This window comes from Natator depressus, chromosome 9 (genome assembly GCF_965152275.1).
Source record: "Natator depressus isolate rNatDep1 chromosome 9, rNatDep2.hap1, whole genome shotgun sequence".
Taxonomy (NCBI): Eukaryota; Metazoa; Chordata; order Testudines; family Cheloniidae; genus Natator; species Natator depressus.
In genome coordinates this window covers 62,166,847-62,182,471 of record NC_134242.1, presented here as the reverse complement: position 1 = coordinate 62,182,471, position 15,625 = coordinate 62,166,847, and the positions used below count along the sequence as shown (strand labels likewise).

The following is a 15,625-nucleotide window of genomic DNA, read 5'->3' as shown; positions in this document are numbered from 1 at the left end:
TGCATCCGTGGATATCCGCAGATTTGCAGGGCTCTAGGTATAACGAAGTTGTTCTGGGGCATGGATTTTTCACACCCCTGAGCGAGGCAGTTATATCAACGTACGTTTATAGCGTAGAGCTGGCCCTATGCTATAAACGTGTGCCAGTATCGGCACATCGCTTAGGGGCATGGACACCGGTAAGCCATGCAGTTACTGCCAAACTCCGGGGCCAGGTCTACACTATAAAAACTTAGGGCAGGACTACACTACAAACTTGGATCAGAGCTGCTGCACCAATGCAGCTGTGTCACTGTAGCGCTTCTGGTCAAGACTCTCTAAGCGGATGGGAGAGAGCTCTCGGGCTGGCTTAGTTACTCCACCTTGGCAAGAGCCAGTAGTTATGTCTACACAGGGTGAAGGTCGGTATAACTTCATCTCAGGGGCAGGGCTGGATTTTTCACACCCTTGAGCGATGTAGTTATACCGAAGTATGTCGTGTATGGCCTTACATGGGTTTAACTGCCTCGCTCAGGGGTGTGAAAAATCTGTCCCCCCACGTACTGATCTGATAGGCCGGGCTTCCTGTAGACCTGCCCCTAGAGCCCTGCTAGAGGAAGAGCCTTATAGAGCAAGGCGAGGTCGCGGAGGGAAGGCAGCGGATATCATTCACCTGGGTCTTTAGCAGCCCTGGCCGCCGCCCTAGGATTGCTATTAACTGGGGTAAGTATGTTGCGTCATGTACAATTTAGATTCGGATCCGCTGTTGGCGATCTGGCACCTTCTTGCCCCGGCTGCCAGCTGTTCGCTGGGCTTGTCTTTACTTTCGGTTTCACTCTTAGTCCGGTCACCGCGTCCCCAGCTGGGATTTTGCACCCCTGCTATGATCTTTTATACCCCACCCCACCCCTCGCATGGGGCCAGCGCTGGGAAGAGGGTTACTAGGAAGGTTTCTTTGGTGCTTTTCTTCTCCTGCCCCCGCCGTGCAGGAAACCCGCGCTGCCCAGAACAAAGGTGAGAAGAAATCTGCCGGGAGCGCGTCCCTCGGCGGGCCGAGCCTCCGGCCCTTTCACACAATGATCTGCCCCAGCGACCCTTCTGTAGGTTTCTACGGACCGGAGTGCACCCGATCCTTGGCAGGCGCAGGCGGCTTACGGGTGTGGCCAGCACTGGGCGGTCAGACGCAAAAATCACAGCTTCCCTTCTCCCCGCAACGCAGCCAGCAGCGCAGCCCGCGAGAGCCTCCATGCTGGGGCGTGTGCAGCTTTCTGGACTCTCCGCTTGACGTGGCTCGGTGTGGGAGCCGGGCTTGGAGCAGAGGGTGCACCAGGGAGAGTTCACAGAACAAGCCTGTATCTGCAGAAGGCGCCCCAGGGGCTGGGAAATGTTTTTAGCTAAACTGGGGACAGGCCAAGGGGACGTGTCTGGAAAGCATTCCCTTCTCCTGGGACCCTGCACCTGGTTCTCTCAAGCCTCTTGGGGAATAGACAGGGAAATTATTGTGTTATATTTCTGTTTTCTCCCCCAATATTGAATGGCAACACCCTTTTCTACCCCCTCCCCGGGGACAGGAGATCCAGGAGCCATTCCCCAGGAGTCACAGACTGCTATGAAGCTGGACGGTATAAGCATGTTCAGAAGGGTACTGACATGTAACACTCACTACCTACTGATTAAAAGAAAAGGAGGACTTGTGGCACCTTAGAGACTAACAAATTTATTTGAGCATAAACTTTAGTGAGCTACAACTCACTTCATCAGATGCATCCTTATGCTGAAATAAATTTGTTAGTCTCTAAGGTGCCACAAGTCCTCCTTTTCCTTTTGCGGATACAGACTAACACGGCTGCTACTCTGAAACCTACCAACTGATTGGCATCTCAAGTTATAACCCAAGTTGTCTTTGCATCTTTTTCATTGTTAACAGGGCCCACAGGATTCCACTGCACCTCTAAATGAAGGAGTGCAGTAGGGAATACTAAATTCTGTGACTAACAATGAATGTGTATTGAGTTCTGATCACAAATATTATGGTAGCCCCCAAATGCTTTGATTGGGGTCAGACCCCATTGTGCTAGGCACCGTGCAGTTGTCATAGGCTCTTGCCTTGAAGAGCCTACATCCTGCAAAGTATGTGTGAGTAACTTTACTCACATGAGCAGCCCAACTGGAAGTTAATAGGACTATATCAGTAAGGTTAGTGTGTGTATGTGTCTGCAGGATCCAGCTTTGAGACAAGATGCAGCAAGTGGGTATATCAACAAAGAATGAGGGAATTGGAAGAAAGTTATGATAACATGGTTACTTCGGTTCAGTTGGACATGTCAACACATGAAAATTATTCTAGAATAAGGTAAGTTTTAAATTTAAAGCATTCCAGTGTCGCTCCATGTGTAGATGAGCCCTTATTAATGGCATGCTGCTGTTTTAACTGCCGCCTAGTTCCTTAAAAAACAGAAGCCAAAACAGCACTTACTGCCCACTTCTAAATATTTGAAAACACTAAAACTTGGCTGGATGAAGCACTAGAAAATTTCCTGCAATGGCCCCTACGGAGCAAACTATACGTGACCTAAAGGTGTCTTTCATGCACTGATACATAAGGTAAGGAACAAATATTTGTAACCAACAATAAACACATTGGATGTCCACACTAGCCCTTACAAATATGTTAAGTGCCTCAGGTTAATTGATTTCCAGACAGGAGTCAGTGCTTCCGAATTTTCATCCTGCCGGTAAGCTTAGTTCTGGAGGTGTTGTGTCTTCCCAATTGGTCTGCATACTGATCTTCAGCTAATTAGTCAGCTGATGTAAATTAGTGTTGCTCCAATGAAGTCAATGGAGATGCAACAGTTAACCAAGCTAAGCACCTGGCTTCGTGTTACAATTGCTGCTACTTTTTGTGTGTCATTGTACTTTGGCTTCTTGGGTCAGACGATTTTCTTGGAGACTTGCCTTTACCTTGGTAAAATGAGCTTAAGAAACCAAGGCAGAGAGTAGTCTCTAGATCAGTATATTCAAGCAATAAGTAGGAGAGAAGGACTTTTCATCAATTGAGTTAGATCTCGTGTAGTTGTGTCCCTGCCTTAGTCTAGCCTTTTACTGGTGTGGAGGAGTGTCTAAGGCCCAGATCCTCAAAGGTATCAATCAATGGCAGATAGGCACCTTAAAATCTTTGAGGGTCTGGGTGTAAACCACCTCCTGTATATCACAGAAAAAGAGAATTGTGTTTCTTTCTTGGCAGTTACTGTGGTTTCTTTAATGTTTGGATTCCAGTTTTAAAGTCACTGGATGGTTAAACAGTTTTCCTTTCACAGATGCTGATCTGTTTCTTCTTGGAGACCCTGGGTAAAGGCTGCGCATTCATTGCAGGTAATGTGCCTTGGAACTAGGCTCAGTCTGGAAGCAGCTTTAGGGAGCTTTGAACTATATTTTATAAGTGTCTGTGTTTTAAAATGTGTGAAAGTGATTAGGCTCTTTGTTCTTGAGTCTGGAAGGCTATTTGCCTAACTAAACAGATTTAAAAAAAAATCTGTATGTTGATTAAAACAGTTGTTAAGAACTATATAGTGACTGCATTTTGTGTGTCTGTATTATAATGCATCTTGGATGTTACATTTTGGATGGGAAGTTATAGCAACACGTAATTAACTATTTTATGTTAATTGTTACCATTCATCATTATATACTATAGCAACAGAGGACAAAGAGATCCTCTGCATACATGTAGGTAGAGCAGAAACCTGAGCTGGGATCCAGGCTGCATGAGAACTTGGCTCAATATTTTGTGTTCTCTTTTGTGTCGGTGAACGTGTTTCCCCTTCCCCAACTACAGTGCCTACAAAACTTCACAAATTACAGTGGACCTGAGACATGCTAATGGTCACTAACAAAAGAACATTATGGTGGAGCTGTAGCTTCTCCGCAGTTAAAGTAAAATCTGTAATGCAAACTTTAAGCATTTATTCTGCAGAAATCTAATTGAAATGGCAACAAACCAACCAATCATAACAACAGAGGATGTAAAGTTTGAGAACTAGTTATCAAACAATAAAAAATGTATTGATAAAGAGAGACTCCTAAAGTTCAAAAACATCCCTTTTGATGAGAAATCTAAACCGCTCTGAGATGTGTCCTTTGTTTACACGGTTGTTCCTCAAGTGCTGATTCTATCAGTTACACATCGATAGTGTTTGTCTATGGAGCGTTTTATAACATTGTTTTCATGATAGCAAATTTGTGCACCAAGCCAAGTCCTCCAAAACATCTGCTGTGGGATGAATGCTCTCACTAGGGGGCAACAAAATGGCCAACAGATTCCCTCACCAAATACCCTGTTGCCTAGGGAAAGCATCCCTGAGCTGGGCAAAAGACTAGAAGTTCAACTCTCAATTCTTCTAACTTCTGCTGTCCCATACAATTCGCTGTATTAATAAGGCCATAAACTCCCAACCCTAAAAGACAGGGAAATGCTCCTGAACACCCCTATCTTTTAAAATAAGTAAGAGAGCTTACAGAAAATCACATTCAGGAACAGAAACTAGGTTTCTGTTTCTAACATGACACATTCCAATCTGATCGACTAAACCACATGCTTTTTAGACTGAGTAAGCCAGTTTTGGTTCCCCTGTCTCTAATCACTAAAAAAACACTCATCTTCCAGAGCCAGAGAGAGAATCCAGGATTCCTGATCATCAGTACCCTACTGTTGACTAATAAATAGTTGTGTAACCTGGTGGGGAAAATGTGTGTCAAGTCCTCCTCCAGTGGCTGATGTACTCTACTGCTGGTTACTCCTGTAGCTCCAGTAATAAGGGTTTATGCTCCAGTTCTGAAGGTCAAGGTGTTCATGCTTTGCTGCTCATCTGTGAGTAGGCTCAGAAGGATTCAGTTTTTGTTGATAAACATTGATTCTATTGTACACACAAAAACCAATGGAAAAAATATGTCTATTGATGATAATATAAACTTACAGATAGGCAAGATAAGAAATACTCTGCCTGAGAACTTATTAGAGTTCAAGGATATCTACTTGGTATTTTTTGGCATGTGATGTTGACAGTTTGTGTTTTCATGGTTATAAAGTTTTAACTTTTTGAGTCTCAGCGTCTACTGCCATTAAACCATTATTGTCTAACCCCCCCTCACCATAATTTCCTGCGGTTGTGAAAATGTAAATCAATAAAGAAGTTGGAAAAAATGCTTTAAAATAGACATTTATATTATCCATCAAAACTATAATAAAGATTAAATTCTTCCAAGCCTGTCTCTGCAGGATAGGATGGTTGTACATGATTTACGCTGTGATTAACCTTCTTTATCATAGTTTAAGTTCCAAAACTGTTTCAATCTGTAAATTATGGTGACTCGCCAAAATGCATCCATTGCACCATTCAGTAATTTGTCACATTTTGCTGATGTAACCCACTGATCACTGTGTGTGTGTTGTCTTGCCCTGTGCCCAATCCACAGAGAATGTGAGGCTGTGAGAGTTCTCCTGAGAGCCTGCCTCTTTAAGACAGACTATAAAGGCTTATGCATTTAGCTCTGGTGGTCATCAGTTCAGGTCCCTGTGTTGTCCAGAATGGTGGTCATTACTCCTGCAAGTGTCATACCAAGGACTAGAAACCCGGAGAAAAGATGAGTGCAGTGGGCAGACCTGCTGGTGGAATACAGGCATGTGCCATGCTGCTGCAACAGCATCTAGGTGTATTCAGTTTACAGAAGTCCATGAGAGAATCAATGGAGTGATTTTGGAAGTTACTGATCACACAGACCCCTTGGTGAAGGTTCCCTCCATCTGCCAGGAGATGTGTCACTGCTGAACATGGAGTATTGTTCTTCATGTACGTACTTTCAGTAACTTTTAAATGAGAATAAGATATAGAGACAAAGAACTGACTGCATCGTGTTACAGTCTCACACTCTTCACAAGGGTTGACATTGTGATCTCAGCAGCGTTAAGGCAGAAGAACATCCCAAGTGCACGGAATGTGTAACAAGAAGGTGCTGATCTGTTGATACAAAAGCAGAGGAGGTCTCATTAAGGTTTTGTATTCAAGAGCAAGTTTGAGAACATTGAAGTTTCTCGTTGTGACCTTTCTATATTCTAAATCAGTGGTTCTCAAATGTATTTGTGTCTGTAGTAGTTTATGCCCCTCTAGCTGCCCAGTTCTGAAGGGAGAGCAGAGAGTGGCAGCTGCAGGCCAGGCATCCAGCTTTGAATGCAGTACCACCGCCAGCAGCAGTGGAGAAGTAAGGGTGGCATGGAATAAGTAGACCCCTATTCAGCCCAGCACCACACCACTATATCTGGCATCATAGCCCACACAGTACTGCCCACCATCACTCTGGGGGCAGGACTTGGGCAGATAGGTAGAATGCATTGGGAATACACTCCTAGGGTGCTGAACTTCCTCAGACTCCTGCTCTTTGGGTTGAAGAACCAGTCCTGCTTTTGCCACCAAGGCTGTGCCTTCACTGCAAAGTTAACTTGAGTTATCGATACTCAAATTACTTCTCTCAAGTTAGCTGAGCCTGAGTGAGAGCAGACACACTGCAAAATAACACTCGTGTTGCTGTATCCACTCTGGTACTTCACTCACACGTGTGGTGTGCATGGGGTGCATCACATGGTTTTATAGATTAAGGCCAGAAGAGATCGTTATACCATCCCGTGTAACACAAGCCAAAGAATTTCACCTGGTTACTGATGCGTGGAGACCAAATACTTGTGTTTGGCTAAAGCTGACCTTCCAGAAAAGCATCAGTCTTGATCTGAAGAATGCAAGAGATGGAGAAACAGCCGCTTCCCTTGGTAGTTTGTTCCAGGGTACCCAGGAACCTCTAGGTATCAACTAGCAGAGGGCACGGAGGGTTCATAGGATTTTACAAGGATCCTCTGAGTTGGATATAAAAACATAATAATTCACTAAAGACTGGCATGTGAGATCTCTTCTGGGAGCCAGTAGGCCACTGGTCATCTTAATCATTGCTCTGTGTCTGGATGGGAGAATAATTAAGGAGTTAATGTTTCTATGCTGAAAATTATATTCCTAGGGCAGATAACCAGCAGGTGACAAACTTCAAACATATTCCTTGCAGGTAGGGGGTAAAAGACACTTATCTCTCTCCTTGGTCATTGTGGATTGTCTGCTTTACAGGGGAAGTCTGTTTACATACTGAACCTGATTCTAATCAAGGGAGTGCAATATCTTCATGAGAGAGAATTTCCAGGAAGAAATAAAGAGCAGGCAGGGAATCCTGTTTACAGGTAAAGACAGTGAATTGTTGGGGTATAACTGGCAGTGCAGGTACACCCTGGATCTTTCACCAAGGAGGCAAATTGACAGCGTGCCTTGTCTCTTAAATGGAAGATCATAGTCATGCCTGGGTATACAAAACTGGAAGGATTTTAAGTGAGCATTGCTCCATAGGCCAGGAAAAGAGCTAGTTAAGTAAGTCTAGGTTCTAGAATGCTTGTTACAATTTTACTTCATATGTAACCATTTGGTTCCAAATCTTCTTTTGCTATCACTTGAGTCTCTATACTTTGTTAAACAAACTCTTACTTGATTTCACTATAAACATATCTCAGTGCTGTCTCTCTAGCGGAGCGGTGATCTGCGTTGAAGCTGGTAAACTGGAGTGTGCTGATGCTTTGGAAACAGTGGATCTGTGACTACTGCGCATGTCTAGTGGAATGGGGGCTGGACACTCCAGGGAGATGCTCAGAGAGCTCGAGGGTTGGAGCGTGCCTATCGCTAACCAATAAAGAGAGAGGGCCCCGCATAGGCCTAGAGGGGACAGTGGAGTGGCAGTGGAGTTGGGGAGCTGACTCCCAATAGGCACAGACAAGACTTCCTTTCACTAAGGGTGGGTGGTGATGAGGTGCCTCACAATCCTGGGTACCCCCAGGAAGAGTCACAGTGGAGTAGTTGGCAGGATCTATACCCCATTTGCTCAAGGCACTTATATACCAGATAACATTGCTACTGGGAGATTCAAAAGTGAGACGGTGGGAAACAGGGAGAGAAAAACGATTATGTTTTGTTGTTTGGGGTTTATTTTAGGAAAGGGAAACAAAAGAAAAGACAACGCAAAATGAGCAAGCAAGAAACCTGAGCCAAACAGACCAGTGCTCGGTTTGAGCGTCTGTGCACAGAACGTGGATTAGTTGCTATAGGGAAAACTCTTGAGGAAATGAGATCTGTGCTCATGAAACATAAGTGAGAGGCAGAGAAGCCAGACTCCTCAAAAAGAAATGGGTGGGGGCGGGGGTGCAGGCTTGGGAACTCTGCCTGGACCACATCCCAGTGAAGCAGCCCTGAAATTAGAACTGGCCAAGATGGAGGTCCAAAAGCTGGTGTTAGCCACGAGGACCAAAAGGCTGGAATTAACAGAAAGAGTTAGACAGAGGGCGGCAGACAAGCATTGGTGGGAGACAGAGAAAGCAGCACAAGTGGGGGCCCACTGGAGACTCATGCAGCTGGACAGTGGGAAGCCGAGAAGCAACAGCAGGAGGCAACAGCCCAAGAAAGGGAGATGGAAAGGCAGCATGAGTTTAAAAAGCTGGAAATGCAAGGATGGAACCACCAGCCCATGGATCACACAGCTGAGACAAACTACCTGAGTTACAGGAAGGCTGGTTGCATTGGGAAGATTTGACCACCTTCAAAAAGATGTGAGGAGTACACAGAATCCCAGCTGAGCAGAGAATGACTGTCTTACTCCCCAAACTGCCTGGTAGAGCTGTACAAATTTTGAATAATATGGATGTAAATGATGCTATGTTGTATGATTGGGTTAAGGGGGTTTGTGTTTAAAAGGTTTCAGATTACTCCAGAGGTATATTACCTAAAGCTTAGATGCCTCAAACAACGTGGAAAGTTATGTTACAGGGAACAGGTTTGGAAAATGGGGAATTATTTGACAAAGTGAACAAAAAGTACAGGGGCAGAAACTTATGACAGGTTGGTAGATCTGTTTTGCTCCTGTTCTGTGATGTCTGCTCTGATGAGGTGAGGATAGCAGTGGGGAAAATCCCCAGTATCTGTAGTTGGGACAGCTGTATTCCTAATGCATTCTACCTATCTGCCCAAGTCCTGCCCCCAGAGAGATGGTGGGCAGTACTGTGTGGGCTGTGATGCCAGATATAGTGGTGTGGTGCTGGGCTGAATAGGGGTCTACTTATTCCATGCCACCCTTACTTCTCCACTGGTCCTGCTGATGTCAAGGAGTTATGATGTCATTGGAATAACAGAGACTTGGTGGGATAACTCACATGACTGGAGTACTGTCATGGATGGTTATAAACTGTTCAGGAAGGACAGGCAGGGCAGAAAAGGTGGGGGAGTAGCACTGTATGTAAGGGAGCAGTATGACTGTTCAGAGCTCCGGTATGAAACTGCAGAAAAACCTGAGTGTCTATGGATTAAGTTTAGAAGTGTGAGCAACAAGAGTGATGTAGTGGTGGGAGTCTGCTATAGACCACCGGACCAGGGGGATGAGGTGGATGAGGCTTTCTTCCGGCAACTCGCAGAAGCTACTAGATCGCACGCCCTGGTTCTCATGGGTGACTTTAATTTTCCTGATATTTGCTGGGAGAGCAATACAGCGGTGCATAGACAATCCAGGAAGTTTTTGGAAAGCATAGGGGACAATTTCCTGGTGCAAGTGCTAGACGAGCCAACTAGGGGGGGAGCTTTTCTTGACCTGCTGCTCACAAACAGGGAAGAATTAGTGGGGGAAGCAAAAGTGGACGGGAATCTGGGAGGCAGTGACCATGAGTTGGTTGAGTTCAGGATCCTGACGCAGGGAAGAAAGGTAAGCAGCAGGATACGGATCCTGGACTTCAGGAAAGCAGACTTCGACTCCCTCAGGGAGCGGATGGGTAGGATCCCCTGGGGGACTAACATGAAGGGGAAAGGAGTCCAAGAGAGCTGGCTGTATTTCAAGGAATCCCTGTTGAGGTTACAGGGACAAACCATCCCGATGAGTCGAAAGAGTAGTAAATATGGCAGGCGACCAGCTTGGCTTAACGGTGAAATCCTAGCGGATCTTAAACATAAAAAAGAAGCTTACAAGAAGTGGAAGGTTGGACATATGACCAGGGAAGAGTATAAAAATATTGCTCGGGCATGTAGGAATGAAATCAGGAGGGCCAAATCGCACCTGGAGCTGCAGCTAGCAAGAGATGTCAAGAGTAACAAGAAGGGTTTCTTCAGGTATGTTGGCAACAAGAAGAAAGCCAAGGAAAGTGTGGGCCCCTTACTGAATGAGGGAGGCAACCTAGTGACAGAGGATGTGGAAAAAGCTAATGTGCTCAATGCTTTTTTTGCCTCTGTCTTCACTAACAAGGACAGCTCCCAGACTGCTGCGCTGGGCATTGCAACATGGGGAGTAGATGGCCAGCCCTCTATGGAGAAAGAGGTGGTTAGGGACTATTTAGAAAAGCTGGACGTGCACAAGTCTATGGGGCCGGACGAGTTGCATCCGAGAGTGCTAAAGGAATTGGCGGATGTGATTGCAGAGCCATTGGCCATTATCTTTGAAAACTCGTGGCGAACGGGGGAAGTCCCAGATGACTGGAAAAAGGCTAATGTAGTGCCAATCTTTAAAAAAGGGAAGGAGGAGGATCCTGGGAACTACAGGCCAGTCAGCCTCACCTCAGTCCCCGGAAAAATCATGGAGCAGGTCCTCAAGGAATCAATCCTGAAGCACTTACATGAGAGGAAAGTGATCAGGAACAGTCAGCATGGATTCACCAAGGGTAGTTCATGCCTGACTAATCTAATAGCCTTCTATGATGAGATTACTGGTTCTGTGGATGAAGGGAAAGCAGTGGATGTATTGTTTCTTGACTTTAGCAAAGCTTTTGACACGGTCTCCCACAGTATTCTTGTCAGCAAGTTAAAGAAGTATGGGCTGGATGAATGCACTATAAGGTGGGTAGAAAGTTGGCTAGATTGTCGGGCTCAACGGGTAGTGATCAATGGCTCCATGTCTAGTTGGCAGCCGGTGTCAAGTGGAGTGCCCCAGGGGTCGGTCCTGGGGCCGGTTTTGTTCAATATCTTCATAAATGATCTGGAGGATGGTGTGGATTGCACTCTCAGCAAATTTGCGGATGATACTAAACTGGGAGGAGTGGTAGATACGCTGGAGGGCAGGGATAGGATACAGAGGGCCCTAGACAAATTGGAGGATTGGGCCAAAAGAAACCTGATGCGGTTCAATAGGGATAAGTGCAGGGTCCTGCACTTAGGATGGAAGAACCCAATGCACATCTACAGACTAGGGACCGAATGGCTAGGCAGCAGTTCTGCGGAAAAGGACCTAGGGGTTACAGTGGACGAGAAGCTGGATATGAGTCAGCAGTGTGCCCTTGTTGCCAAGAAGGCCAATGGCATTTTGGGATGCATAAGTAGGGGCATAGCGAGCAGATCGAGGGACGTGATCGTTCCCCTCTATTCGACATTGGTGAGGCCTCATCTGGAGTACTGTGTCCAGTTTTGGGCCCCACACTACAAGAAGGACGTGGATAAATTGGAGAGAGTCCAGCGAAGGGCAACAAAAATGATTAGGGGTCTGGAACACATGACTTATGAGGAGAGGCTGAGGGAACTGGGATTGTTTAGTCTGCGGAAGAGAAGAATGAGGGGGGATTTGATAGCTGCTTTCAACTACCTGAGAGGTGGTTCCAGAGAGGATGGTTCTAGACTATTCTCAGTGGTAGAAGAGGACAGGACAAGGAGTAATGGTCTCAAGTTGCAGTGGGGGAGATTTAGGTTGGATATTAGGAAAAACTTTTTCACTAAGAGGGTGGTGAAACACTGGAATGCATTACCTAGGGAGGTGGTAGAATCTCCTTCCTTGGTAGTTTTTAAGGTCAGGCTTGACAAAGCCTTGGCTGGGATGATTTGATTGGGGATTGGTCCTGCTTTGAGCAGGGGGTTGGACTAGATGACCTCCTGAGGTCCCTTCCAACCCTGATATTCTATGATTCTATGACTCTTACATACAATTGAGATCGTTCATAGAGTCCAGGTCCCAAAGGGAAGGGCAGAAGCCTGTAATAAAATGGAGGGCCTGGCTTGTTTCTGGGAAAAAGGAGGAAGGAGAGGGGACTAAATGCCCATCCTCCTGGTAATTCTAATTATTGGACCCCATCCCAAGAAGAAGGTCCAAGAAGGTGCTTCTCATGTGGGTTGCTTGCTTGAATAAATGGAGAAAAAATGCCATATCTCTCCCGGTTAATGCAGCTACCCTTGAGTCAGAGACTTCAGTGGTGGCAGAAGGAGATCTAGTTAATTTGTTAAAGTCTGACCTCCTGGAGGTAGACAAAGAGTTTATTAAAGGAGCCAAAGTAAATGGTAAAGTGGACTGGGGTGGAGAGACACAGGAGCCCAGGTTTCCCTAGTCAGGAAATATGTGATTAAGGAGAGAGGTGGTAAAATTCCTGATCTTGGGCAGTTTAGAACCACAGTGCCTTTCGCCTGCATTGAATTAGAGTGAGAAGATTTAATGGGTACTTTAAACATGGGACAGCTTAAGAATTTACCTGCTGATGTGTTGGTGGGAAGAGACGTAATATCACTGGCCAAAGCCATTAACGTTGTGATCCACAGCAAGAGGTAATATGTCCCTCAGTTCCCAGAAGTAAGTTCTGAGGAGGAAGGGGCAGCTGAGGGGGGAGAGGAGCCCTCCGCGCCCTTAGCAGCAGCAAGCTGTGATGCATCTCCAGGGAAGGGGAGGGGAAGGAAGGGAGGAGTTGGCCCCTTTCCTGAGACAGCTCTCAATGCAAGCAAAAGCCAAATGGATTTTGCTACAGGGCAAAGTGCAGAGACTTCCCTAGAAAGCATATGGGAGGCTATCCTCACCAATACCGCAGACAGAGAGAATGGGGCAGTTCTTTACTGAAGAGAGAAGAATTTACAGGGAATTCCCAGCTGGAAAAAGTAGAAGTCCTGGGGAGCTCAACAAACAACTGATCATGTCCCCAAAGCATCATGCGGTGTTAATGCTGCTAGCCCACGATTGCCCTTTTGCTGGTCCCTTAAGACTGGAGAGGACATATGAAAGGCTAAGGGAAAACTTCTCTTGGCCCAATACTCAGAACAAGGTACACGGATACTGCAGGACTTGCAACTTACGTCAAAAGTGGAACAAGCCTGTTGGGCACTTTAGGGCTCCTTTGCATCCTTTACTAGTAATCAGAGAAGCATTTTTTCAGGGTTGCCATAGATATTACAGGACCCTTACCCAGGCCAACCCACAGAGGGAAAAGATTTTTATTAGTGGTGGTGGATTTTGCTGCCCGGTGTTCAGAAGCCGTGGCGCCATCAAATGCAGAAGATAGAAGAGTGCCTCGGCAACTGTTTCCTGTATTTAGCAGGGTGGGCTTTCCAAAGGAAATGTTATCAGATTGTGGGTCGCATTTCTTGTCCCAGCTATTTGGTGTGTAATGAAGGGTGTGTGAGGGAAAGCAACTGAAATCTGCCCTGTTCCACCTAAAAACCAATGGTTTAGTGGAGAGGGTCAACAGAACCCTAAAATCTATGCTGAAAAGGTATGTAAACAAGAGACCAAGAGACTGGGATATAATGTCCCCGTGTCTGCTTATCATGAAGTGCCTCAAGCATCCATGGGGTTCATCCCATTTGAGCTCCTGTTCGGAGAAAAGTCAGATGTCCCCTGGATCTCATCAGAGACTCCTGGGAGGGTGGCTCGGAAGCAGAGGGGGGAACCAGTGGCTGAATATGCGCAAAGGTTTAGGGAGAAAATGAAGTCTGTGATGGTGCAGTGAAACCTCCAAAAAGCCAGGAAGCTCACAAAGAATAGTATGATCGCAACACCTGTGATTGCTCATTTCATGCAGGGGTTTGGTACTGGTGTTACTCCTTGTCAGAAGCATAGGCATAGTTTGACTGCTATATTTGGGGGGGCAAAGTGCAGGCGTGCATGCACGCAGGTGTGCATGCTGAAGCCAGTTCCCTCAGCTCAGTCCCGCCCTGCCTGGAGTGGTACCTGGGCTGCCGGTGCTGTGGGAGGATAGGCCGGCTTAACGAGGGAGCCCCAGCAACTGCTGCGGCCACCTGAGCATGGGAGCTGCGGCCACTCTGGCACCAGCTGCTGCAGCGATATGGCTGCTCTGGTGCCTCCCTGTGCTCCTGGCCACCTCTCTGCTGGGGGGACACCACATGCCGGGCTCCTGCTTCCCCCCAACACACACTACCATATCCCTTTCTCTTCCCCATCCCTTCCCCTCCCCACTGCATCCACCCTATCCCCAACCCGGCGCTCCACCATCCCCTTCTCTTCCCCCTGCCCTGTGCTACCCCGCCTTCCCCACTGTCTCTTCCACCCTTGCCCTGCCCCCCGGCCCCGCACCCGTGGGCTCCCACAGTTGTACAGGAGCAGCGGGCACTAGGACCCAGGAGGCGGTGTCCAGCTGCAGAGGTAGTAACCCAGAGCAGCTGCTCCATCCCTCTCCCTGCAGGACCTGGCTGCCAGGGACAGGAGCCCAGCAAGCCTAGGGTGGGAGGGGTGCAGCATGGGAAGGATAGAGCCCCCCCAACAGGCCGATGAGCAGAGCAAGCCTTGCAGGGCAGTTCAGCACTCGCAGAAATCGGGGGAGGGGGGGTAGTGGCACGTTCTCCCCCTGAACCCCCCATGCCTCGCCTCTCTTTGGGAGGGCATTGCTCCCCTGCCCCACGCCAAACTACGCCCATGGTGAAAAGGTACAAGATGCAGAACTCATGGAAGGGATTTTGAAGTGGTGGAAAGGGCTAACGATGTTCACTACAATGTGCAGAGGCCCCCCCAGCAGGATTACACCTCAGACTGTGCATGCAAACATGTGAAAAGCACATCACAAGCGTGGAGCCAATGTAACTGTGGTATGCTGTGTAGCGGAGAACTGTAACCCCTCGGAGTGATCTAATTACTGAGCGCCCTAGTGACACCCCGCTAAAGAGCACACGCCCCACAGCAGGCACAGACGAAGCTTCCATATGCAAACTGCAGGTGAATGCCCGGAGCCCTGCATACCCCCAGGAAGCATCACGATCATCCTTACTGCTTAGGGATACGGCACTTATTTTTCCTGTTAGAATTTGCCTGACTTTAACTTCCAGCCATCAATTCTTGTTCTCCCTTTCTCCATTGAATTAAAGAACCCATTAGTACCCAGTTGTTTCTCACCATGAAGGTACACAGAGACTGTAATCAAGTGGCATCTCAGTCTTCTTCGGTTAAGCCAACCAAAGTCTCTCATTGTAAGGTACTTATTCCAACCCTCAAATTATTTTTCTGGCTCTTCTCTGCACCTTCTCCAGATTTTCAACAATCCTTTTTAAAGGATAGCACTACAGTAAACTGAGTCACTCTATGAAGACCTTTGCAGTATATTGTGAGAGACTCTGTCCTTTCTGAGCATATGTGTGGAAGTTAAAGTAAACCAATTCCAGTTTTGCACACTCCAGATTTCTCTCTGTGGCCTTCATTGCAACTTGTGGCAAGGCATGGGTTCAGCTTGCAGCAATGACTGGTGCCAAATGTTGACAAAAGGAAGACGATCCAGATCACTAGACGTGGGGAAGGGCAGTTCGGCAACTAAGGAGAGCACACAGGCTACATGCAGAACTGC

At 46.9% G+C, this 15,625-nt stretch overlaps 1 protein-coding gene across 1 annotated transcript in view; it reads left to right on the top strand.

Moving 5' to 3' along the window:
* The first annotated feature begins 564 nt into the window (after positions 1 to 564).
* The window catches only part of LOC141994194 (uncharacterized), a 30,366-nt gene continuing 15,305 nt past the window's right edge, over positions 565 to 15,625 (top strand). The window contains exons 1-3 of the mRNA XM_074964372.1: positions 565 to 702; positions 2,200 to 2,332; positions 3,297 to 3,351. Coding sequence (XP_074820473.1) covers positions 3,297 to 3,351 — 55 coding nt within the window. The 5' untranslated portion in view covers positions 565 to 702; positions 2,200 to 2,332. The remainder of the gene's footprint in view (positions 703 to 2,199; positions 2,333 to 3,296; positions 3,352 to 15,625) is intronic.